Raw genomic sequence first — 24,305 nt, forward strand, 5'->3', positions numbered from 1 at the left:
GCTTCCCAAGGTCGTCTTAGATCTCTGGGGGCCGGCCTGGCACACCAGGTCCGCACAGTTCTGCCGTGGAAGTGTCACAGGTTGGAGGTGTGCCATCGGGTGGTGCACTGTGTCCCCTCCTGGGCCTCCTCTGCAGACCTGTCCCCGGCTCCCAGGACCCGCTTTCGGGCTGTTCTGCAAGTTCTAGCATTTCCTATGGATGACCCTGCACCCGGCCACCTTTCCCTGGGCGTGTTGACCGATGTCCGCAAGCGCAGCTGCTGCGTCCGTGTCCTCCCTGCTGCCGAGCTCTGACTGGGTGTTCTGCCAGGACCTGTCTTCTCACTCTCCCTGCCAGGAGCGCTCGGCCTTAGCAGGGCCAGCTGGACGCTGGTGAGCGGGTGTCTGTTCCTCTCGAGGCGCGGTCCGGTGGAAGCACGGAGTGATGTGGCCTCTCACAACCCCGGGGCTGGGCCGGGGAAGGCTGACGGCCTGCTGTACTGGTGTCTGCCATGGCTGCTTTCAGAGTCAGTTGGACTGGGGGCGCCTAGACAGCTCTGGCACCTTACTCTGGCCTGTCTGGGAGGGTTTCCTGAGGAGACTGGCACAAGAGGGGGAGAGAAGGCCCACCTCTGTGTGGGTGGTGTGGCTGGACGGTACCAGGGGGACGTGGGCAGTACTGAGAGCCCGACGGCGTGGCGTGCATGCGGGTGAGCCTCTGTGTGTCAACCCACAGGACAGACTGGGCCTGGGCAGAACCAGGCAGGGCAGAAGCTGCCCACCCTCCCGGAGCTGGGGCGGCTTCATCCCCGAGGCTGGGTCCTGGACTCCGAGCCTTTGACAGCACCCAGAGTCGCCAGGCCTGAGACCTCAGCCTGTGAATCATCCCCCGGTGCCTTGGTTCTGAGCCTGGGACCTGCCCCACGACATGCCTCCCTGGGCCTCTGGCTGCAGGCAGCAGATGGTGAGGCCCCTGGCAAATCCCCTCCCGCCTGCCGCCTGATCATGTCTCTGCTCTAATCCTATTTGTCCTGTCTCTCTGAAGAGCCCTAACCCACATCTTCTGGACACCCAAACGAGACAGCCACAGCTTTCCAAGTCGATGGCGGTGGACTCTGAGAGCCCCAGTAACTTTTCTTCTGTGTGTGGACACCCGCCAGACCCTCCTGCTCCTGGGATGGTGCTGTTCCCACGCACGACTGTGAGGTATCAGGCACTGGCCACTTAAAGGATTACTGGCAGCTATGAAGCTCACAGTATCGAACAAGCTTTCCCAAATCCCCACTGCCACCTGAGACCGGCCGTGCCGCCCTTGGGTCAGTGCTGCCGTAGTCTTCCTGGGAGGGACAGGCTCTCGTGTTTGTTTTGAGAAGATGCCAGCCCAGTTCCCAGTCTGAGGAGCCAGAAGTTGTCTGTCAGCTCGTGTCCATTGGGAGCTGGTGTGGCAGGAACCAGAGGTTGCAGGCAGATGCTCCGAGAGCCTCCTCCCACGCCCGGCCAGAGCCCCAGGCCGACGGGCAGTGGCCTCAGCCAACTCCGGCCTGCCGCCAGCCCGCTCCTCGGGGAGCTGCAGTCTGGGATCTGGGTGTTTTAACTGTGTGACTGGATTCAGCTCTCCCAAAAGGCACTGATGAGATGAGGCCATCTGTGCTGCGGTGGTCTGTGCACAGCCTGGGTAAATGGCTAAAGGGATGGGCATGCACCTGCACATGAGCCAGGCACGCCCCTCAGCCTTGAGTGATGAGGGCATCGACGTGGCATCGCCCGCTGCGGGAGGCCAGTGGGCCTTTCCTTCACTGGGCAAGGAAGTGCCTCAGCTCGGGTCTTGGGCGTCACCCAGTGGGATTGGGCTGCCCCCAACCCCCGTTTCTGGAAACACTATCCCTGCCCTTGCTGGGGTGGAGTATTCTATTGGATGTCTTTTTCTTAGTAAATAGAGGGGTTGGGTGGGCTCTGGCTCTCGTTCCTCGTGCCCTCTTTCCAGCGCACCTCAGGCTCCCCCTGACAGCCTTCCCATGAACACAGAGCAAGGGGCCGACACCCGACTCCTGCCTGTTCCTCACACCCAGACATGGGCTGCGCTCAACCCTGGCCTCAGAAGGCACCAGGCACCACGGGCTCCAGAGATGGGACCTGCCCTGACCGAGTGCCTCCACGGGCTGCACACTGCGTGCACCTGTTCCACGGTCCTGCTCGCCTGGTGCCCAGAGGTGCCCAGGACTAAGTGCCTTTCCCAGGCCAAGCAGCTGACCAAGTAGGAAACGAGCCAGGTGGGTCTGACTCTCGAGGCACTGCCCCTCCAGGAGGGAAAGTGGATATTCACCTGGATCTAGACTTTCCTTCAGTCAAAAAGTCTCTCCTGAGATTCTGTGTGCAAGATACTAGGGTCACTGGGAAGATGGATTGTGCAGGCTTCCCCTAAAACACAAGAGCGGAGAGACCGCAGCAGTCCCAGTACAGCGGGGAGCCCACCATCCCACGAGCAGTCTGCAGGGAAGGCTAGCAGAGAGAACAGGCACGGTCCCAAGTGCCCACCCCACTCCTCCCTCTCTCCCTCCGCCAGCCTGGCATCTGTCACCTGGGGGCTGTTGGGAAGCCCTGGCAAGAGCCCGTGAGTCCTCTCTGGAGGTGATGGATGGGGTGTGGGACGTGGCTCCATGACCAGCCACCCCTGCAACCCGCACATGTGGCAGATAGGCCTAAGGGTTGGGGGCTAAGGGACTTCACTGGATGGCTCAAGGGACATCTTTAAGATGGGTCTTGCTGACTTGCCCAAGCTGGTCTCCAACCCACAGTCCTCCTCCCCGGCCTCCCCAGGTGCTGGGAACACTGGTGTACCTACCATGCCTGGTTTGGGGCCGTGGAGGTCAGGGCTGAGTGGGCACAGCTCCCGAGAGGCAGCAGAGCCAAGAGAATCATGGGGCACCCCCGCGTCTCAGGCTCCCAGAGACCCCACTGTTCATAGGAGAGGTTCCCGGGGGCAAGGAATGGCACCTTTTCCTCCTCTCCTCAGATGTGAGCTGGTGCCCCCCAGACCCCAGTCAAAGGTGAGTGAGTCTGTCCCGATGGCCTGGGTCAGCCCGCACTTCCTGCCGGGGCCGTTCAAGACAAGCCGGCCCAAGCCCAAGTCTCCCCGGCTAGGGCAGGAGGACGTGCGGGGCCCTTGCAGTGGTCGATTTGAAAGACAGGGCCTGTGAGACTCTAGAGCAGACGTGAGCTGCCGGCCGTGGAGAAGAGAGCACGGAGATGCACCCGAGGGCCCCTGCCCTGCCCTCCCGAGGGACAGTCACTGCCGAGACGCCGTGGGCCTGGCCTGGCTCACCTCTCACCCATCCTGGGGGGCTGGAGTCCAACATGACTCCTCCTGAAACCAAATAACCCTGAATAATGCGAGCCAGGGCCGGGGGGGCGCAGGGGCCTCCACCTGCCGGCATGGAGGTGGGAGGCCAGCCCAGGGGCAGGCTGGAGGCACCCTCAGCCTCGGATCTTTAAAGATTAATGGGGCTTCAGCACTCTGCTAGAAGGCTGTGTAAGAGGATACCCCATATCTCTTCCAGGGGCCTGAGCAGGAGAGGCACAACCAGGCGTCTCGGCTAGACGGCCGAGTTCCCACGTGGAGGTGGCGCTGCCCCCCAGAGAAGGCCATCCTGCCCCACACTTGGAACCACAGGCTTGTCCAGCACCTCAATTCAGACAAAAATCCACACAGGCCAGAGACGGGCCTGCTGCGGAAAGGAGAGAACCAGGCCCTGCAGCCTCCGAAACAAGACCCTGCCACGGCGGGCCTTGGAGCACTTGGCGGGGTCAGGTATTGGCCAGCAGTGGCCCTGAACTGCAGCAGCGCACGGAGGTCTCACACCCCAGGTGGCCCCAGCCCAGGGCCTGCTCTGCGGCCTTCCCTCTGCCCCTCATTGGCACTGACCCCTCAGCCCATGTGTCTTGGAAGTGACAGAGTTGGGACTTGGAAAAGCATTTTGCTGCTGCAGGAGGGGGACTGTGGTCACTCTCAGAGCCAGTCAGGCTCCTGGGTGGTCAGCACCCCCTGAAAGCCCACTGCACATCACCTCAGTGTCCTGTTCCACACTGAGGCCTTTCAGCCAGGTGCAGAGGCCACACCTGACATCCAGCCCCTGGGAGCCTGAGGCAGGTGGCCCGCAGTTCGAGGCCAGGTGGCAACTTAGCAGGACCCTGTCTCCAAAGACAAACTACTCAAAAACAAAACCGAGAACCATGGAATCAGAACCACCCTCTGCTGGTGCAGCTTCATCTTCAGGCCCAGGTGCAGGTGAGCCCCGGGGGCAAAGGCCCAAGGGTGAGGACACAGCCTCTGCAACACCATAGTGAGTCACCCCGCGACCCCAAGCTGCAGTCCACCCGGCCACCGGCAGGGCCCGCTCTCCCTGTCCTTAGGCAGGGCCTGGCTCCGGCACGATCAGCCCATCCTTGGCTTCCCGCGGACATGCTGGCAGATCCCGCTCCTCGGCCACCTTCCATGGGACAGAGTGGTGAAGGCGTTCCTGCACCCGCTGTCTGACAGGGTCCCAGGTGGGGGATGCCGCGGCAGGGCCGCGCCATCTGGAAACGGGAACCATGGGGAGGATCAAGTGTCTGTTTATGACATCATGACGTGGAGAGCAGGGCGCGTGTCAATCCATAATGACAGTACGTGTTGCCCGAGACTGCAGGAGAGTCCCAGATGAGACCAAGGGCACCGTTGGGACAGGCCATGAGGTGCGTTTCAGTGTCTCTCAGGACACAAACAAGGTGTCATTCCCAGGCCTGAGCAACGAGAGATGTTTACCCCATGTTAACAATTTACATTACCTCCCCTCAACCCCCCCTAAAGCCACAACCTGTACAACACCTAGCTACAGAAGGACAATTGCTGTGCCCACAGTACAAGGAACACCGTATGCAGCTTATGGTATCCCCGTCGAGGGCAGGAGGCTAACCAACCAACACAGTCTCCTTCGCCTTCCACAGAAACTTATGATGAAAATGGAAAACACACAGTTAATATAAATGACACATGGGTGGAGGTGTAAGGCCTGCCCTTTATTAAAGATTGCAGAGACATAAGAACTGGCATGCTTTGACCAAGGATCAAGGAAACTGTGAGAAAGCAATTAAGTAGGTCACATGAAAAAAGGAAATTACCTTGGAAATTAAAAATAAATGATGTAAGATCAATATAGATATATCTTAGAAGCACTTCAGAGTAGTAGGCTTTTAAGTACTAGACTTTCACTATTTTAAGTGTGTTTTACTGGGACTTTAGTTTAAAAGTAAGAAAGCTTTCCAATAATCATAAGTATGCTTTAAAGCTAAAGGTTGATAAAATAACTCTAGGTACGCTTTAAAGTTAGAAGTGAATAAAAGTCTGGAGACACGTGGTCTGTTGGCAGCCTAGCCCCTAGACATTGAGGTGAAAATGTGACGCTCACGTCCTGACTGTCTAAGGCTACAGAACGATATTTTGAACAAGGTACTCAATATCTTAGGTAACACTGTATGTCAGAAAAGATGGTAACTCTTGAAAATCATGTAAGTCAAAGAAGCTCCAGGCTTTGAGGCTATCCATTAACTACCTGGAAAAACACCTATAAAAAGGCATAAAACAGAGGCCCCTGGGGCAGCAGGTCTTTCTGGACGCTGCTCATAACTTGCAACCTGTCGTCTCGCTCTTCTTCTTTCGCTGACGCCACTCCTCCTTCAGGACCCCTGGATCCCGCCAGGGCTGGACCCCGGCACAGAAGCTGCTGGGAAAGTGACCCTTGGGGGTGAGGGCACTGAGTTCCACCCAGGGTGGACATCACACTTGGCACGAGGGCAGGTGGGACCCAGCTGTAACCAGGGTTTCCAAAGAGTGCGGCACACTGCGGTCCCCTGGGTGGGGCCGAAGTGCCCCTGGTGCCACACCAGTCAACCCGAGTCCTGAGGGAGCCCCAGTGCTTCCAGAGCTCTGTGGGGGTGCCCACCACAGTGGGCTTGAGGCCCTGGGCAGCCCCACCCCACCTTTGCCCCAGGTCTCTCCAACAGGGAGGAGACGGTCCTCTGTGGCCACCTGGTGGGACAGGAGCCGGGCTAGCACACTCCTTTCCTGCTCTGCTCTCCACGGTCTCACCTCCGCCAGTCGCCCCTCGGAACTCTACAGTCCATGTTGCCCACGTCCCAAGGACCTCAGCCACAGGAGGCAGGGGGTTTGCCTCTGCCGTTCTTCTGGTGCCCCAGCACTTGGGCCAGAGACTGCCCTTTACAGCCCGGTAACACCTGGTGCTTGAGGGACAGAGCTAACAAGGAGGCTCCCCAGCCGACCGGGAGGCTGCCCAGCCAGGAAGCCCCCCTTTCAGGAGATCTCCCAACCAGCCAGGAGGCTCCCCCTAACCAGCCAGGGTGTGTAGGAGAATATGAAGATGTGTGTAAGGGTGGGGGGATGTGCAAGTGTGTGCACGTGTGCAGGTGTGTGTGCACACATGTATGCAGGGGTGTATACATGAGGGATGTCTAGGATGTATGCTGGAGTGTGCGGGGGTGCATAGTAGTGTGTGCACAGGTATGTACAGGTGTATGCAGGTGTGGACAGGTGTGTGCAGGTGTAGGCAGATTATGCATGTGTATGGGTCTGTGTAGAGGTTTACACAGGTGTGTGTGCAGGTGTGTGTTCAGGTGTGTGCAGGTGTGCATGTGTGTGCAGGAGTGTGTATGGGTGAGTGTGTAGCTGTGTTTAAGGTGTGTGTATGTAAGCACATGCATGCATATGTACGTTCAATTTTAAAAGAAAGAATGCAAGTTGGAATTCATACCACGATCCAAGGAACCTGCCCTCTTTGTTAATATTTTTAATAGTCCTTTAACGGAACCATCTTTTTCTCCGAAGTCCTTTCTGACTGCACCTCCCCAGGGCATCTCCTGCTCCCCCTGCTCCCCTCTGGAGGGCAGACAGTTTCTAGAATCACTATGGAAGTGAGGGGGCTAGGGTCACCACAGCTGCAGGTCTCAGGGGGTCAGAAGTGGAACACTGCCCATCAGGCCCCGGCGACAGCCATGCAACAGAGGACACCGCATGATGTGGGTCCCAGGAGGGTCTCCGGTAGGGTCAGAACTGGGGGCTCTCTGCAGAGGACCCCAGGCCTGCCATGAGCAGTGTCCAGGCTTCCTGAGAGACTTGCCAGTCTCCTGCAGCAGGGCCCTGGTCTCTGCTGCCCTCCTCCCCAGGAGATCATGAAGCACAGCAGATGAGTTGCAGCTGCTGGCCAGCGTCCAGGCAGGACCTCAGATCTAGGACCTAGAAGGCTGTGAGTTGCTAGGGTCAGCAGGAAGGATGACTGTTCCTGAGAGACCACCCCCAGTAGAGGTCCCAAAGACCCTGAAGACACCGCTGGGGTAGGAAGTCAGTGGGAACACCTACCAGAGAGCAGGGGCCACTGGCAGCTGGACAGGTGGGAGAGCTGCCCGCCTCAGCCTCCTGCAGCCCACGGCCTCTCAGCCAGGCGCCTTCGCCCCTCTGGGAAGGAGGTGGAAGTCAGGGACATGGAGCTCTGGTTGCCCAGTGAGGTGGGCCTACGGGGTCACTGAGGGCCCGGGAGGTGCAGGTTTGCCAGGTGCTGTGGACCAAGGAGACGGGCGTCCACCACAGGTGCTATGTACTGAGAGACAGTGTCCACCACAGGTGCTGTGGACCAAGGAGACGGGCGTCCACCACAGGTGCTATGTACTGAGAGACAGTGTCCACCACAGGTGCTGTGGACCAAGGAGACGGGCGTCCACCACAGGTGGTGATAGAGGAGATGGGCGTCCACCACAGGTGCTGTGGACTGAGGAGACAGTGTCCACCACAGGTGCTGTGGACGGAGGAGATGGGCATCCACCACAGGTGCTCTGTACTGAGAGACAGTGTCCACCACAGGTGCTGTGGACCAAGGAGACGGGCGTCCACCACAGGTGGTGATAGAGGAGATGGGCGTCCACCACAGGTGCTATGGACTGAGGAGACAGTGTCCACCACAGGTGCTGTGGACGGAGGAGATGGGCGTCCACCACAGGTGCTCTGTACTGAGAGACAGTGTCCACCACAGGTGCTGTGGACTGAGGAGACAGTGTCCACCACAGGTGCTGTGGACGGAGGAGATGGGCGTCCACCACAGGTGCTATGTACTGAGAGACAGTGTCCACCACAGGTGCTGTGAACCAAGGAGACGGGCGTCCACCACAGGTGGTGATGGAGGAGATGAGATAGGCATCCACCACCGGTGCTGTGGACCGAGGAGATGGCGTCCACCTCCAGTGCTGTGGACCGAGGAGACGGGCGTCCACCTCCAGTGCTGTGGACCGAGGAGACGGGCGTCCACCTCCAGTGCTGTGGACCGAGGAGATGGCGTCCACCACCGGTGCTGTGGACCGAGGAGATGGCGTCCACCTCCAGTGCTGTGAACCAAGGAGACGGGCGTCCACCACAGGTGGTGATGGAGGAGATGAGATAGGCATCCACCACCGGTGCTGTGGACCGAGGAGACGGGCGTCCACCACCGGTGCTGTGCACTAAGAAGATAGCTATACAACTATACCACAGGTGGTGTTAATGAGAACACAGACGTCCACCCCAGGGGTGACAGAGGAGATGAAATAGGACAGTGTCCACCACCAGTTTTCGCTGGCCCCTGAGGCAGCTTCCCTGCCACTTCGTGGAGGCAGTGATTCCCAGCTAAGCCCAGGGAGGTCCCACCATCTCCACTCCCACAAGACTCAATGCCCCCGAGTGGGGGTCCCTGAAGTGCGGTGGCTGGGAGCAGGGCCAGTACAGAGTCCAGCGTCTTGCAGCTGTGGTTTGCGCCCTCATCTCACTGAGAGCTGGCCTCCTTCCGAGGGACCTGGGCTGGGGTATTAGCAGCGGAGGCCCAGGAGACCCAAGCTGCCCCAGGCTTCTGACTGCACCCTGGCCAGCACTGCCCAGAAGGGCGTCCTCTGGTGCATCTCTGCAAGGCCTTGGGCCCGTCTGTTGCTGCCCTTATTGCACCTGGAACGTTTTCCTGCCTCTTTTGAGTGAAATGAGATGAGAAGGTGGACAACCACATTGGTGGGCCCGGGGCTCCTGGGGGCGGCTGAGCTGCTCTGGGCTGGGCAGGCTTCTCGACCTCGAGAAGGGGGAAGGGAGCTGGTGCCCGCCCTTGGGGGCCACGGGCTGACCCAGAGGTCTGCATGTCCACCCAGAGCTGCTCCTTTCGGGAGCGTGGCTAGGAGACCAGACACATTCCTGACTTGGACACGGGGGCCGTCTCCTCCACGGGGACTCCCTTCATGTCATCCGGCATCTGCCCGTCAGGGCGCCATACGTTCAGCTCCCCGAAGATGCCCGTCTCGATCATCTCCTCCTGCCAGGGAATGGGACAGTTGCCCGAGGCAAATTCCTGGAAGAATTCCGAGTCTGCTTTGTCAAAGGCCACACCCTTGACGGTGGAAAAGGCACCCACGTCCTGAATGCTCTTCGCATAGACAGTTCTGGAGTCAGGGATGAAGGGAGGAGTCAGCAGTCCTGTGGGGTACAGAGAGAGGCGCAGGTGAGAGGAGGCCCAGGTGAGGAGGGCAGGTGAGGAGGCCCAGGTGAGAGGAGGCCCAGGTGAGGAGGCCCAGGTGAGAGGAGGTCCAGGTGAGGAGGCCAGGTGAGAGGAGGCCCAGGTGAGGAGGGCAGGTGAGAGGAGGCCCAGGTGAGGAGGCCCAGGTGAGAGGAGGTCCAGGTGAGGAGGCCAGGTGAGAGGAGGCCCAGGTGAGGAGGCCAGGTGAGAGGAGGCCCAGGTGAGGAGGGCAGGTGAGAGGAGGCCCAGGTGAGAGGAGGTCCAGGTGAGGAGGCCAGGTGAGAGGAGGCCCAGGTGAGGAGGGCAGGTGAGGAGGCCCAGGTGAGAGGAGGTCCAGGTGAGGAGGCCCAGGTGAGAGGAGGTCCAGGTGAGGAGGCCAGGTGAGAGAAGGCCCAGGTGAGGAGGGCAGGTGAGAGGAGGCCCAGGTGAGAGGAGGTCCAGGTGAGAGGAGGCCCAGGTGAGGAGGCCAGGTGAGAGGAGGTCCAGGTGAGGAGGCCAGGTGAGAGAAGGCCCAGGTGAGGAGGGCAGGTGAGAGGAGGCCCAGGTGAGGAGGGCAGGTGAGAGGAGGCCCAGGTGAGGAGGGCAGGTGAGAGGAGGCCCAGGTGAGAGGAGGCCCAGGTGAGGAGGGCAGGTGAGAGGAGGCCCAGGTGAGGAGGGCAGGTGAGAGGAGGCCCAGGTGAGAGGAGGTCCAGGTGAGAGGAGGCCCAGGTGAGGAGGTCCAGGTGAGAGGAGGCCCAGGTGAGGAGGCCAGGTGAGAGGACGCCCAGGTGAGGAGGCCAGGTGAGAGGAGGCCCAGGTGAGAGGAGGCCCAGGTGAGGAGGCCAGGTGAGAGGAGGCCCAGGTGAGGAGGCCAGGTGAGAGGAGGCCCAGGTGAGGAGGACAGAGCATGGGCCTCCAGCAGCCCAGGAGAAAAGCAGCGTCTCTCAGATCTCGGCCTGGGGTCCAGTGCTCTGTGCTGTGTGGACAGCTGGATGCCTGAAGCCGGGCTGGGCAGTGTACCATGAGCCACCCAGCCCTTGCCCACACTCCCCAGACCCCCCCAAAGCCTGCTGAGAGCAGCCCTCCTGCTCCGGCCCTCAGCAGCTCCCTCGACCTCTCTGTGGCCCAGAGCCCCTGGCTCGTGCCCAGGTGGGCTTGCTGCTGCAGCTGCGGCTTGGGGGGACTGACCCCACTGACCCTCCCTCCCAAGATGGCCTCTGCTCACATGCCCAGGAGCCAGCAGATGCAGGATGCCAGTCCCTGACGAGCCCCACGTGTGCAGACCCCCAGACCCTCCCTCGGTGCACAAGGTCCTTGGGCGCCCCCTAGCCCCCGCCTTCACACAGACACCCGGGTGCAGGCGGCCAGCTGCTGCCCCTCCAAGGCCTCTGTGTGCTCCTTCCCCACCAGCTGCGCTGGACACCCCAACTCAGCCTGGTCTGGCGCAGCACAGTCCTGGGGCTCCCAGGACCCGCGTCCTTCCTGGGGCCTGTGTCCTGACGGCTCTCCCACGCAGAGCCCACTTCCCTGCCTGACCTTCCCGGGACAGCTTCTCCCCAGGCTGCTGAGCTGGCCCCGGGCCCCCGGCTCTGTCCTAGGCACAGTTGTATCGTGATGATGTCCAGGTCTTCCACCAGGCTCCTGGAGGGACAGCTGGGCCTTCCACGTCCCTCTCAGACACACACGCATAGACACACCCAGGAGCACACATACACACAGACTCACAAATGTGCACATCATGCTTGAAGACACGGTGAGGACACAGGTGGACACACACAGTTTGAGGACAGCCATGGTCATGACCACACCTCTCCACAGTGTGAGTACCCTGCCTCCCATGGCTACGGCCTTCAGAGCCACAGGGTGGACACCAAGCACAGCAGAACTCAGGGTCACACGCCCACTGCAGTGCCCAGGCCCGGCATGCTGGGGATGGACAGAGGGCTGGGTGGCATTGCTGGGCAAGAGGTAGCTGGGGACCCACCACTGGACAGGGCAGGGATGCAAGGGCCATGCAGTCCCTCAGGCCCAAGGTGCCCAACTGTACCGGCCTCTAGCTGCCTCCAGCTGATGTCTTTGAAAAGGGCGTGGGCACGCAGCCCGTCGCAGGAGCCATCTCTGAAGCCCAGGCGCTTCTCCGGGTCCTTCTCCAGCAGGGCCTCACAGAAGTCCCTGCTGGCCCGGCCGAACCTGTCTGAGTACGTAACGGGCTCCGAGAGGACGCGCTGCCTGAGCTCCTTGCTCTCCACCTGCCGGCCAGGGTGGACACACCCTGTGTCAGGCCCACCCGCAGGCCAGGCTGGACGTCCTCCCCGACACCCCAGCCCACCCGCAGGCCAGGCTGGACGCTCCTCCCCGACACCCCAGCAGCCCACCCGCAGGCCAGGCTGGACGCTCCTCCCCGACACCCCAGCAGCCTACCCACAGGCCAGGCTGGACGCTCCTCCCCAACACCCCAGCCCACCCGCAGGCCAGGCTGGACACAGCTCACTCAAACCCCAGCAGCCTACCCACAGGCCAGGCTGGACGCTCCTCCCCGACACCCCAGCAGCCCACCCGCAGGCGAGTCCTCTGCCACACTGGTAGAGGTGGATGCAGAGTGACTGAGCATGGGGGGCGTGGACACTGACCACCAGGAGCTCAGAATTCAGCCTGTTCCAACGCCCATCCTGGGGAGACCAGCATAGGGGACTGAACCCCACCAGTCAGGGCCAGGCCCCCAGGCAGCCGTGGGGTGGTGGGTTCAGAGCTGGACAGGGCTGCATTTGAGGGCACTGTGAGGTGCTGCTCCCATTGGCAGGACACCACAGAGATCCTGGCCCCTGGCTCTAGCTCTGCCCTGCCTCGGCCACACAGCCCCCGAGCTCCGTCCACACCTGTGGAGGGAATACACCTAGAGCCACCCTGCTGGCCATGAGCCCGGCAGAGCCACCTTCAGGGGCTCTTTCTTGTTTGAGTGGCAGGAAAGCCAAAGTTCTGAGATGCTTTGGGGGGCGGGGCTGAACAGGAACCACGAGATGTCCACCTCCCTCCAGGACATTCAGGTCAGCTCTGTGCCCATGCTAGGCAGCAGGAATTTGAAGTGTGCGGAGGAGGGGAGCTGGCTGTACTAAATTGAAAAGTAGCAGCTGTCCCAGGAGCATGAGCCACTGTGACCTGTGTGCCCAACAGCGGCCTGGCAGCCAGGGAGCTACGGAGCCGTGGGTGGCCAGGCCTTGGGATGGTGCAGCAGCAGCCCTTTTGTGAACAGGGCCCATGAATGAGTCTCAGGTCTCAGTCTGCCACTCAGAAGGGGAGGGCAGCAGGCTCTGTGGGGACACTTCCTCTGCCACCTCTCATTCTGGGGCAAAAGGACCTGCAGCCTTGGGAGCTGGCAGCCTGGATGGTCTCTAGGGTCCTAGGGTGTCACCCTCAAGAGCAACACCAGGAGCAAGACCCCTGACCTGAGCCTGCACCCCCAGTGGTCCTCTAAACCACCCCACGATGTCCCAGCCAACGAGGCCATGGTAAGACCCCCACTGGGCAGCGCCCACCTTCTCTCCTCGGGCTCGGAAAGGACCTCTAGCGGCGATCATCTCGTACAGGGTGGCCCCCAAGGCAAAGTAGTCCACAGAGCAGTCGTAGTCCTCGCCGAGCAGGAGCTCGGGGGCCATGAAGCCTGCGGGGACACAGCTGCAGGTTGAGCGAGCCCACCCCGCAGGGTCTCAGCACTGCTGACCCTCGGGGACACTGGCACCTGTTGCTGTCCACCCCTGGAGGCCTGCAGCACCCCGGGCTGACAACGACAGTACCCGGCTCAGCCCGTGTTCCCTGGCCAAGCGTCCCATGGCCGGGAACCCGAGCCCCGCACCCCTGGGCTGGGCCTCCTCTCCCTCCCTGGACCCTGCAGGACACGCCGGGCAAGCCAGCCGAGGGCAGAGACGGCCCTGCGGGCTTCTCACTCACTCCAGGCAAGGACCAAGAGCACAGACCCTGGCCAGGCCCCCCAAAGGACAGCCAGGCACCCCAGGAACGGGCCAGGCACCTTGGCCCGGCCGAGACCCACGGGACGCTCCCAGAGCAGGGCAGGCGTCCTGCAGGGAGACCTCAGCCGGGCGCTGCCTGGCAGCACCTGTCCAGCACCTGCTGAGCTGAGCCCACTCCTGCACCCTCCAGGCCACCAGTCAACCCTGACTGTGCAGAGGAGGGAGCAGAGCTCCTCTCCTCCGGCTGACCAGGAGGCAAGTGGCCAGCTGGGCCCCAGGCCTGCCCTGAACTGCCACCAGGCCATCCTCGCCTGGGGGTCAGGTGGTCCATCACAGAGGGTCCTGCCCACCTCCCCCACGGACCCCTGGGCACCGACCAGGGCCAGCACACTGGTAGCAGAGACACAGCTGCAGCTGAGTGTCAGTGTGGCGCAGCCCCAGGGACCACTCCCCGGCCCGGAGCGGCCCATCCCGCCCGACCAGGCCCTGGGCCCACCGACAGGACGTGGGGCCCGCCCAGCAACATGCTGTGGTGGGTCCTGAGCGCCCGGGCACCTACCCTGTGCCCGCCCTGCACACGGAAGACACCATCCTCAGCCAACAGAGACCTTGGCAGGGAGCCAGGCCGCCTCTGCCGCCAGCCTCAGCTGACCAGGGAGCTGCTGGGAGTCAAGGCCAGAGACTGGCTCCTGACCCGCAGGTTGACGGCAGAGCGCGGGCAACGGGGCCCTCTAGTGGCCATGCAGCTATGGCATCCCTCCAGGCAGGGTCCACCTCTGTTCTGGCTGCGGCTCAGTCACCAGGCAAGCAGCTACGTCCACACCACACCTCCCGTGGTGTCCACCCACGGCCAGAGACGTTAAGCAAATCACCCAAGGTCACACAGCACTAAGGAGGGGTCTCCACTGGACTCTGCCCTTCTCAGCTCTGCCGCTCCTTCCCTGCCCGCAGGGACACACACAGGACACACAGGACAGACGCACACACGCACATGCCAGACACACAGATCGCACCAGTGCACAGACCTGCATGCAGAGGCACGGGTCAGATACCTGCACACCCAGACACACACAGGCAGGGTCATGGATACGTTCACAAGTGTGTGTGTGTGTGTGTGCATGTGACACGCCTGTGTGCAGACACCCCGCAGTGGCCCCAGGCCTGACTCCCCGAGGCCAGCACAGACCCTTCTCTGCAGCCCAGGCCCTGAGGTCACGCCCCCGCGGGCGGCTTCAGCAGACAGGAAGCCGTCACGGGCGGCCCCAGGGGCAGCCAGTGGACCCTGGCTGTTGAGCGCGCGAGGCCCACCGCACCTCCCCTGAGCACGGCCTCACCTGGCGTCCCTGCGTAGCCCCTGGTCTTGCCCTGCCCCTCCGGCAGCTCCACGGCCAGCCCCAGGTCCGAGATGCGGACGTTGCCTGGAACAGCACGCTGCGGTCACTCGCCCCGAGAGCAGGGCCCGGCAGGCCGCTGCCCGTGGGCACCCTGGCCACACAGGCAGCACAGCCAGCACACACCCAGCACACCCTGCACACACGCACAGCACACTCAGCACACCCAGCACACCTAGGACACACCCAGCAACCCAGGACACACCCAGCACACCTAGGACACACACAGCACACCCAGGCCACACCCAGCACACCTAGGACACACCCAGCACACCTAGGACACACACAGCACACCTAGGACACACACAGCACACCCAGGCCACACCCAGCACACCCAGGACACACACAGCACACCTAGGACACACACAGCACACCTAGGACACACCCAGCACACCCAGGACACACACAGCACACCTAGGACACACCCAGCACACCTAGGACACACACAGCACACCTAGGACACACACAGCACACCCAGGACACACACAGCACACCCAGGACACACCCAGCACACACCCAGCATACCCAGGACACACACACAGCACACCTAGGACACACCCAGCACACACCAGCAACCCAGGACACACACAGCACACCCTGCACACATGCACAGCACACTCAGGACACACCCAGCACACCCAGGACACACACAGCACACCCAGGACACACACAGCACACACCCAGCAACCCAGGACACACACAGCACACCCTGCACACATGCACAGCACACTCAGGACACACCCAGCACACCCAGGACACACCCAGCACACCCAGGACACACACAGCACACCCAGGACACACCCAGCACACCCAGGACACACACAGCACACCCAGGCCACACCCAGCACACCCAGCACACACACAGCACACCCAGCACACACACAGCACACCCTGCACACACACACAGCACACCCAGGACACACCCAGCACACCCTGCACACACACACAGCACACCCTGCACACACGCACAGCACACCCAGGCCACACCCAGCACACACACAGCACACCCAGCACTCACACAGCACACCCTGGCCACACAGGCAGCACAGCCAGCACACATGCACAGCACACCCAGGACACACCCAGCACACCCTGCACACATGCACAGCACACCCAGGACACACCCAGCACACACACAGCACACCTAGGACACACACTGCACAACTAGGACACACACAGCACACCCAGGACACACACAGCACACCCAGGACACACCCAGCAACCCAGGACACACACAGCACACCCTGCACACACGCACAGCACACCCAGGCCACACCCAGCACACACACAGCACACCTAGGACACACACAGCACACCTAGGACACACCCAGCACACCTAGGACACACCCAGCACACCCAGGACACACACAGCACACCCAGGACACACCCAGCACACCTAGGACACACCCAGCACACCCAGGACACACCCAGCACACCCAGGACACACACAGCACACCCAGGACACACCCAGCACACCTAGGACACACCCAGCACACCCAGGACACACCCAGCACACCTAGGACACACCCAGCACACCCAGGACACACACAGCACACCCAGCACACACCCAGCACACCCAGGACACACACAGCACACCCAGGACACACACAGAACACCCAGGACACACCCAGCACACCCAGGACACACACAGCACACCCAGCACACACCCAGCACACCCAGGACACACCCAGCACACCCAGGACACACACAGCACACCTAGGACACACCCAGCACACCTAGGACACACACAGCACACCCAGCACACACCCAGCACACCCAGGACACACCCAGCACACCCTGCACACACGCACAGCACACCTAGGACACACCCAGCACACCCAGCACTCACACAGCACACCCAGGACACACACAGGACACACAAATGCAGCACACACCCACAGGACACAGGAAATACACATAGCACACACACACCACACACACACTACATCACACACACCACATATACCACACACACCACACATACACACACACCACACACCACACACCACACACACCACACTCACCACACACACCACACACACCACACTCACCACACACCACACACACACACACAACACACACAACACACACATACCACACACAACACACACCACACACACACCACACACACACACACCACACACACAACACACACATACCACACACACCACACACCACACACACACCACACACACACACCACACACACAACACACACCACACACACCACATACCACACACACCACACTCACCACACACCACACACACACACAACACACACACCACACACATACCACACACACCACACACACCACCACACCGCATACACACATACCACACACACACCACACACACCATACACACACCACACACACACCACATACACACACCACACACACCACACACACACCACACACACCACACACACACCACACACACACCACACACACACCACATACACACACCACACACACCACACACACACCACACACACACCACGTACACACCACATACACACACCACACACACCACACACACACCACACACACAACACACCACACACACCACATACCACACACACCACACTCACCACACACCACACACACACACACAACACACACACCACACACATACCACACACACCACACACACCACCACACCGCATACACACATACCACACACACACCACACACACCATACACACACCACACACACACCACATACACACACCACACACACCACACACACACCACACACACCACACACACACCACACACACACCACATACACACACCACACACACCACACACACACCACACACACACCACACACACACACCACACACACCACACACACACCACATACACACACCACACACACCACACACACACCACACACACACACACACCACACACACACCACATACACACACCACACACCACACACACCACACACACACACACATACCACACACACACCACATACACACACCACACACCACACACACACCACACACACACACACATACACACACCACACACCACACAGACACCACACACCACACACCACACACACACCACACACACACCCTGACTGCAGGGGCCCGGGGGCACACAGCATGCGGGTAGCAGGGCTGACAGTGACTTCTGCTTGTGTCCTGCCCAGGGTCCCCTGGCCTTGGTCCAGGAGTGGCCGTGCCTAGGGCCCACGGACCAGGGTGCTGGGCCGTCCGCCACCCACCCTCAGTCCTTCAGAGCCTGCGGCGACCACTGGGAGTGGTGCAAGCACGGCCCGCCCAGCCGTCCACCGCTCACCCCCGTCGTCCAGCAGCACGTTCTCGGGTTTGAGGTCGCGGTAGACGATCCGTCTCTGGTGCAGGTGCTCCAGGCCGCTCAGCATCTGGGCCGTGTAGAAGATGGCGCGCGGCTCCGGGAGGCCGGGACTCTCCTCGTCCACGCTGTAGATGTGGTACCTGGGCGGAACGTGCAGAGCACCGGCACCCTGGCCACAGCCTGCCCGGGACAGGCCCAGGCGGCCGGAGGCCCCGGCTCCCTGCACCCCACCACGACTTCCAAAGGCAGGAGCTGCGGTCAAGGGGCCTGTCCTCCCAGAGCCCAAGGCCACTTGCCAGTCCACACGGGGGCCAGTGGCCGCCTGGTCCCTGCTGACGTGCGTGGCCCACGGCAGGCACGAGTGGTCCTCACCCGACCTCGAGCCCCCGGTGGACTTGCAGCGTCCCCTGCCCAGTCCTGCCTGAAGTCCACCCTTCCTTGTCTCAAGAGAGGCCCAGCCCACAGCTCTGAGGAAGCGGTGCCCTGGGCAGCGGGGGGGTGGCCAGGCCCCAGCTGAGGGCAACAGGAGGGGCAGGCAGCAGCTGCTAGCCCTGCCCGTGCGGAGGGGCAGGTGGCCCTGAGAGCCGCCCACGTCTCCTCCCTGGGCCCTCGAAGGCTGCTGTGTGGCCCTCACGTCCCTCACTGGAACCCAAGCAGCCAGAGAGAAGGGCCCTTGGTGTGAGGGCGGGTGCAGGAGGCAGTGTGGGCCTCCCAGCCAGGGCCCCCGCAGCTCCAGGGCCGGCCCAGGCCGGGTCCAGGACAGCGTGTCCTGGGCATGGGTCCCGTTTCACAGACGAGGACACCAAGGCCCACACCAAGCTCCAGGCCCTGGCCCCCGACCTTCCTGGGAGCCCAGCTGGCCTCAGAGTCGCCCAGGGACGGGTCAGGGCGCACATGCTGCTGGGCTGGTGGCGGCACCGCCAGCCCACATTGGCCGCTCCCTCCCGGGCGGGCACCAAGGGCGTCGATCACCACGCACCAGCCCTTGGTGAGGTGTGAGGCGCGAGGCCCTCGGGCGGCCTCAGCTCCCAGCCCCAGGTCAGGGAGAAGAACCAGGAGGCACCCATGACCAGCCTGGCCAGGGCCACGGGGTTGCTGTCCTGGTGTGGGCTGAGACAGGCACCAGCTCTGGAGGACAGAGGGGCTTCTGATGGGGCCCCAGCAGATGTGCTCAGCTCGCGGGCCACCAGACTGGACGGCCCTTTACCTTACGTCACCCCCATTCATGATGGTCATCACCAGGCAGAGGTCAGTCTTGGTCTCGAAAGCATAGGCCAGAGAGACGATGAACCTGCTGTGCACTTTGGTCAGGATGGTCTTCTCGACCATGGCGCCCTGGAGGGCAGAGGAGGGAAACCAGAGGCATGTGGAGGGGCCCAGGCCGCCTGCACCAGTGGCCACAGGCCAGACTCACGCAGGACTGTGTGCCCAGTTTCAGAAGCAATTGAAGTACCTCGAGACCCTTTCCACACACCCAGCACACAGGGGGACAGGCATGAGAAGCCATCTCGGACTGGGCCTGGCGCCTCTGGGGCATCTCCAGCCAAGGGGGTCCCACCACCCAGCCGACCGCCATCTCCCTGCCGCAGTGCTGGTCTCCCTCTCAGTGCTTCCTGGGTCCAGCCAGCTCCCCTGCGGCCGCCCTGCCCCGTCCTGCCAGCCTCTGCCCAAAGAGCTCTGCTCCTCTGTCTGGCTTTGTCCTGAGACCACGGGGGGCATCGGGGTGCAGGGCAAGACGGGCCGGGCTGGCCTCAGCCTGCAGCAAGACCCTCAGGAGGCTAAAGCCAGGGTTAGACACGAATGGCCTGGCATGAACTGCCCTTTCAAGATTGCCACGGACCACCCTGGGAGTGGTCACGTCCAGCTCACAGCTGCGTCCTTCTAGGCTGAGCAGCTCCCGCTGACCCTGCCTGGCTGGACACTCTGGTGCCAGCAGAGGAGTCGGCAAGACGCTGACTCCTGTCCTCCCAGGAGGCCAACCCCACACCCCAGCCCCGGGCCAGGCCAGTCCGAGAGACGTGTGGCTCACAGAGCCCGGCCTCCCTCAGAGCCCGGCCTCCTTCCCCAGCACCTCCCCTGCTGCAGCGTAAGTGGGCTTTGAACTTCCAGATGGGGCCGACTCCAGAGAGCAATCCCTGACAGGCAGGGTCCACCGGCCAGGAACCCAGGAAGGACCACAGGCCCCGGGACCAGCGGCGAGGGCAGCGTGCAGCTTGGCAGGTCCTCCAGGGCCTGCAGCCTCCATCTGGACCACGAGAGCAGGCCCTGCTGCTGGTCGCCGTGCCCACCTGGTACCCCTTCCTCTTCTTCAGACGCTTCTTGTTCAGCTTCTTGCAGGCGTACATCTTGCCGGTGGCCTTCATCTGGCAGGCTGACACCTCCCCAAAGCCTCCCTTCCCCAAGACCCTGAAGTCCAGGAACCAGTCCTCCCCGACAGGCTGGGCCTCCAGCCACTTCCACTGCAGGAACCTCAGGAAGTGCAGGCTGCCCAGGTACTCCTGGAAGGGGGCCTGGCTCAGGTGCTCCAGCGTGGCCTGCAGCAGCGGCCGGAAGAGCCCATCCTGGCCCCCCTCGGCCGCCCCCTTCACCTTCGACATGGTCCCCTCATCCAGAAAGCTGCAGAAGAGCTCGGCCTGGGGGTCCAGGTACGTGGCCACAATGCTCTGTGCCTTCTGCGGCCGCAGGTCACCGTCCACCGTGTCATAGTCCTCAATGTCCAGCCAGAGCCCCACAGCCGGCTCGTGCCTCTGGTCAGCCCTCAGAAACTGCTGGAAGAGCCGCCTGCCGATGGGCTGCTCCCGGCACACACTCTGGAACTCCGAGTTGAGGCTGTCCCGGAGGCCCTCGCACTTGGACAGCGGGGGCAGCCGGAGCTTGGCCCGGTACTTCTTGTCCCTGGAAGACGGGGCGCTGCTCCCGTCAAAGCTGCCCCGGGCAGCGATGAAGGCAGAGTTGGCCACCACGGTCTCCAGAGACCCAAAGTCCATCCTGGCGCTGCCTCCTGCCTGCTCAGGCCTGAGGAGACATCAGCCAAGGCCAGGCCCTTGGCGCCACTCGCTGCCCTTGGCCTGTGGCCGGCTCCTGCCCTTGGGGGACCAGGGAGAGCTCCCAGCAGTGGTGAGGACGCCCAGGAGGAGCCGGGGCTGACACAGCACTGACTAAATCCCAGCCCCGGGGCAGGGAGGGCACCTGGGGGGTGGCTATCAGGTCCAGAAAAAGAAATCCCCTAAGCTGCCCCAAAGCGGATCAGCCAGGGGCAGCTCAGCCCCCTGCAGCCAGACACCTGTGTTTCCCACAGGAAGGACAAACCCAGGCCCCAGGGGGCTGCGCCTGTCCTCGTGGGACCCTGGCCAGCAAGGTCAGGGAGTCAGTGCAGGTGTCCTCCGTGAGGATGGCCGGTCATCCATTTTTATTCTAAGGAAATCACAGCAAGAAGCAAACCTCCAGCCATTAGGAACTGAGAGAGGAGAACCCCACAAGAGCTGTCCAGGGGTGTCCAGGGGTGAGGGCGCGGCACACCGAGCGGTCAGCTCCAGGTCACTTTCTCCTCAGCAGGGTTGCTCAGGTGACGCCAGCCAGGGAGCCGGAGACTCTGAGCCGCCCAGGCACAGCCCGAGTCAGGCGGCCGGGACCTGGGCAGCGGCACACCAGGGGCACACCCAGGCCCCAGGTGGGCACAGCTGACTCAGGGAGGGCGCCCTGGGACACCTTGAGACGTAGCTGGGACACACAAGGGCGTGCCAGGTCCTCCTGGGAGGACAGGCAGCCCCCAGCTCCAGGGGCAGGCTCCTCGGGGTCCCAGCCTACAACAGGGCTCAGCGTGGCTTGCAGAAGGAGACAGAGAGCGGTTGTTCCACTTACAGAGGGCAGGGGACAAGGCCAGGAAGAGAGAGTGCCCACGCCCAGGGAGGCCGGAGGACTGTGTGGTCAGCCCGCCTCGTGCAGGTGGGCGGGGGTGCTGCCCGCCAGTCCTCGGGAACCTCCCGGCTGGGCGGCCACGTCCCCATGGCCTCCGGCAGGACCGTGGCAGGTGCTAGTGAGTAAATATTTGAGGTGAACAGCATCATGTCGTCCCCGGGAGACTGCACTAGGTCAGCCCTGCCCCCTAGGAGGAGGTGACCTTGGGCCAACCACTTTAACGCCTTCCCGTCACCAGGGTCAGAGGGGACAGGGTTCTCATGGTATTGTTAGTACGGGTGGCCTCTGCTGCCTTTGCCCCGGTGTCCGAGCCAGGACAGTCACCCAGAGACCCTGCAGGAGCGTCCCATGTCGGTGGGCCTGGCCGGTGCAGACCCGCACCTCTGGGGGCTCCCAGGGGACTCCCATGTCATGGCCCACATGAGACCCAGGGCTGAGGGAGAGGACTGCACTAGAGGTGAGCACAGAGGTGTCCTATGGAAAGGACCCGCTGCCCCTTGCTCAGCCACAGAGCACCCAGGATGACGGCAGGTTCCTGCTGCCCCAGGGTGACTTGGACCTAGCAGACGTGGCCGAAAGGGGCAGCTGTGCCTCGAGGCCAAACTCCTGGTCTCTGGAAGTCCTTTCTCCACTGACCCTCTGGTCGGTAGTAACTGCTGATTGGCAGCCGTGGCAGGAACCATAGAGAAGCCCGGAGCACAGCACAGCAGGACAGCGGGGCCCTGTGCTGCCTCGGTGGCCACACGCCTGCCCTGCCCACCCCGTGGACCACCAGTCTGAGGCACTTGGGCATTTCGAGGATGCTCTCTGCGTGGATTCACACAGTGGCCCCCAGACCAGCTCTGCACTCACATGGCTCTGGGGGGCCATCTAGGTCGGCGTGTACGACAGACCCCTGGACCCAGAGCAGGCCTGCTCGACCCTCTGTCCACCTGGACCCAGAGCAGGCCTGCTCGACCCGCAGTGCTCAGCTGCCAGAGAGGAGCCACTGTGGACATGGTGAGTGTCCCTGAGTGTCACTCGGGTCATGTGGCAGGGGTGTTTGCTCTCTGGGCAGCGGCCCACCGGGGCCGCCCACCAGGCCTCCCTCAGGGCCACAGGAACTCTGCCTCCTCAGAGTCCTGCAGGTGCTGGTGGCCCTGGTGGCTTCGACCTGCACTTCCTGAGGGCTCGTGCTGGTGTCCTCTGTGCATGCCCTCGCTTCCACCTGGAGGGTCCACTTTCTGTGTCCCGGGCAGGTCCCTTGTCAGCGTGTGGTTTCCAGGTCTCCTCCCGGCCGCTGCCTCTGTGGTCTCCTTATGTAGGCTCACCGAGCAGACGTGGCTCATCTTGCTGAAGTCCAGCTGCCCACGTTCCTTCTCACAGGCTGGGCCTGGTGTCCAGCCCGACTCCCCCAGCCATGGCTCCTGAAGACCCTCCCGTGTCTTTCCTGACGTTTCACCTAGAGTTCGTGGCCCAGGGGCTTCGTGTGGGCAAGGCGTGAGGCTGGGGTCCAGTGTCTGCTACAGGCCCAGCTGCCTGCACCTGGAGCAAGGCTATTCCATGCCTCGGATGTCCCCTGCACCTCTGCAGGAGTCGGTGGGGCGCATTTGCATGGGTCTGTCCACCCTGAGCTGCACCTCCCCTGGCCTCAGGACACAGTCCTGGTCACTGGGGCTGTAACCAGCTCTGGAGCTGGGCAGACCTATCCTCCCACTATATTCTTTGTTCTCAAAAACATTTTCAAAGAACTCTTCAGAATGTAGAAGAAAATATCCGACCTATTCTAGATCCTTTGGCTTTCTGTATAAATTCTAGAATGATTCCTGTCTCTATCTCCAAAGTGATCTTGCTTGGATTTTGTGTGTGAGTGTGAGCGGGGATAACGAGGATTGAACTCAGGGGCCCTCGACCACTGAGCCACATCCCAGCCCTAGTTTCTGTATTTTTTTTTAGAAACAGAGTCTCACTGAGTTGATTAGCACCTCATTTTGCTGAGGCTGGCTTTGAACTTGAGGTCCTCCTGCCTCAGCCTCCCAAGCTTCTGGGATCACAGGTGTGCGCCCCCACACCTGGCTTCTTGCTTGTACATTGATAAGTTGTTTTAGGCCTGTATATTGACTGGGGAACATCTGCGTCTCTACTGAGCTGGGACCTGGGCCTCCATGAGTCCGACCTCACTTCCTCGCCCACC

General features: G+C 62.0%; 1 protein-coding gene across 1 annotated transcript; it reads right to left on the reverse strand.

The window, feature by feature from the left end:
• Positions 1-5,013: 5,013 nt before the first annotated feature.
• Grk1 (G protein-coupled receptor kinase 1) lies at positions 5,014-22,502 on the reverse strand. The gene is made up of 7 exons (XM_046454967.2): positions 20,503-22,502; positions 19,422-19,549; positions 18,197-18,354; positions 14,827-14,910; positions 13,061-13,185; positions 11,575-11,776; positions 5,014-9,508 (listed from the first exon to the last, which is right to left on the reverse strand). Exons 1-7 carry the CDS (start codon positions 21,199-21,201, stop codon positions 9,210-9,212), a joined length of 1,695 nt encoding a protein of 564 aa, XP_046310923.1. The 5' UTR covers positions 21,202-22,502; the 3' UTR covers positions 5,014-9,209.
• Between the last annotated feature and the right edge of the window lie 1,803 nt (positions 22,503-24,305).

Source organism: Marmota monax, unplaced genomic scaffold, assembly GCF_021218885.2.
Source record: "Marmota monax isolate L192 unplaced genomic scaffold, Marmota_monax_Labrador192_F-V1.1 WCK01_AAM20220418_F8-fsc00026, whole genome shotgun sequence".
Taxonomy (NCBI): Eukaryota; Metazoa; Chordata; class Mammalia; order Rodentia; family Sciuridae; genus Marmota; species Marmota monax.

Bases quoted from the DNA above. Each gene is read 5' to 3' on its own strand.
- Grk1 (XM_046454967.2), bottom strand. From the start codon at position 21,201: ATGGACTTTGGGTCTCTGGAGACCGTGGTGGCCAACTCTGCCTTCATC. The intron at 14,911-18,196 runs GTGAGCGGTGGA...GTGCTGTTCCAG, and splicing joins CGTGCTGCTGGACGACGGGG to GCAACGTCCGCATCTCGGAC. The intron at 11,777-13,060 runs GTGGGCGCTGCC...CCTGGCCGGCAG, and splicing joins TCCGAGCCCGAGGAGAGAAG to GTGGAGAGCAAGGAGCTCAG.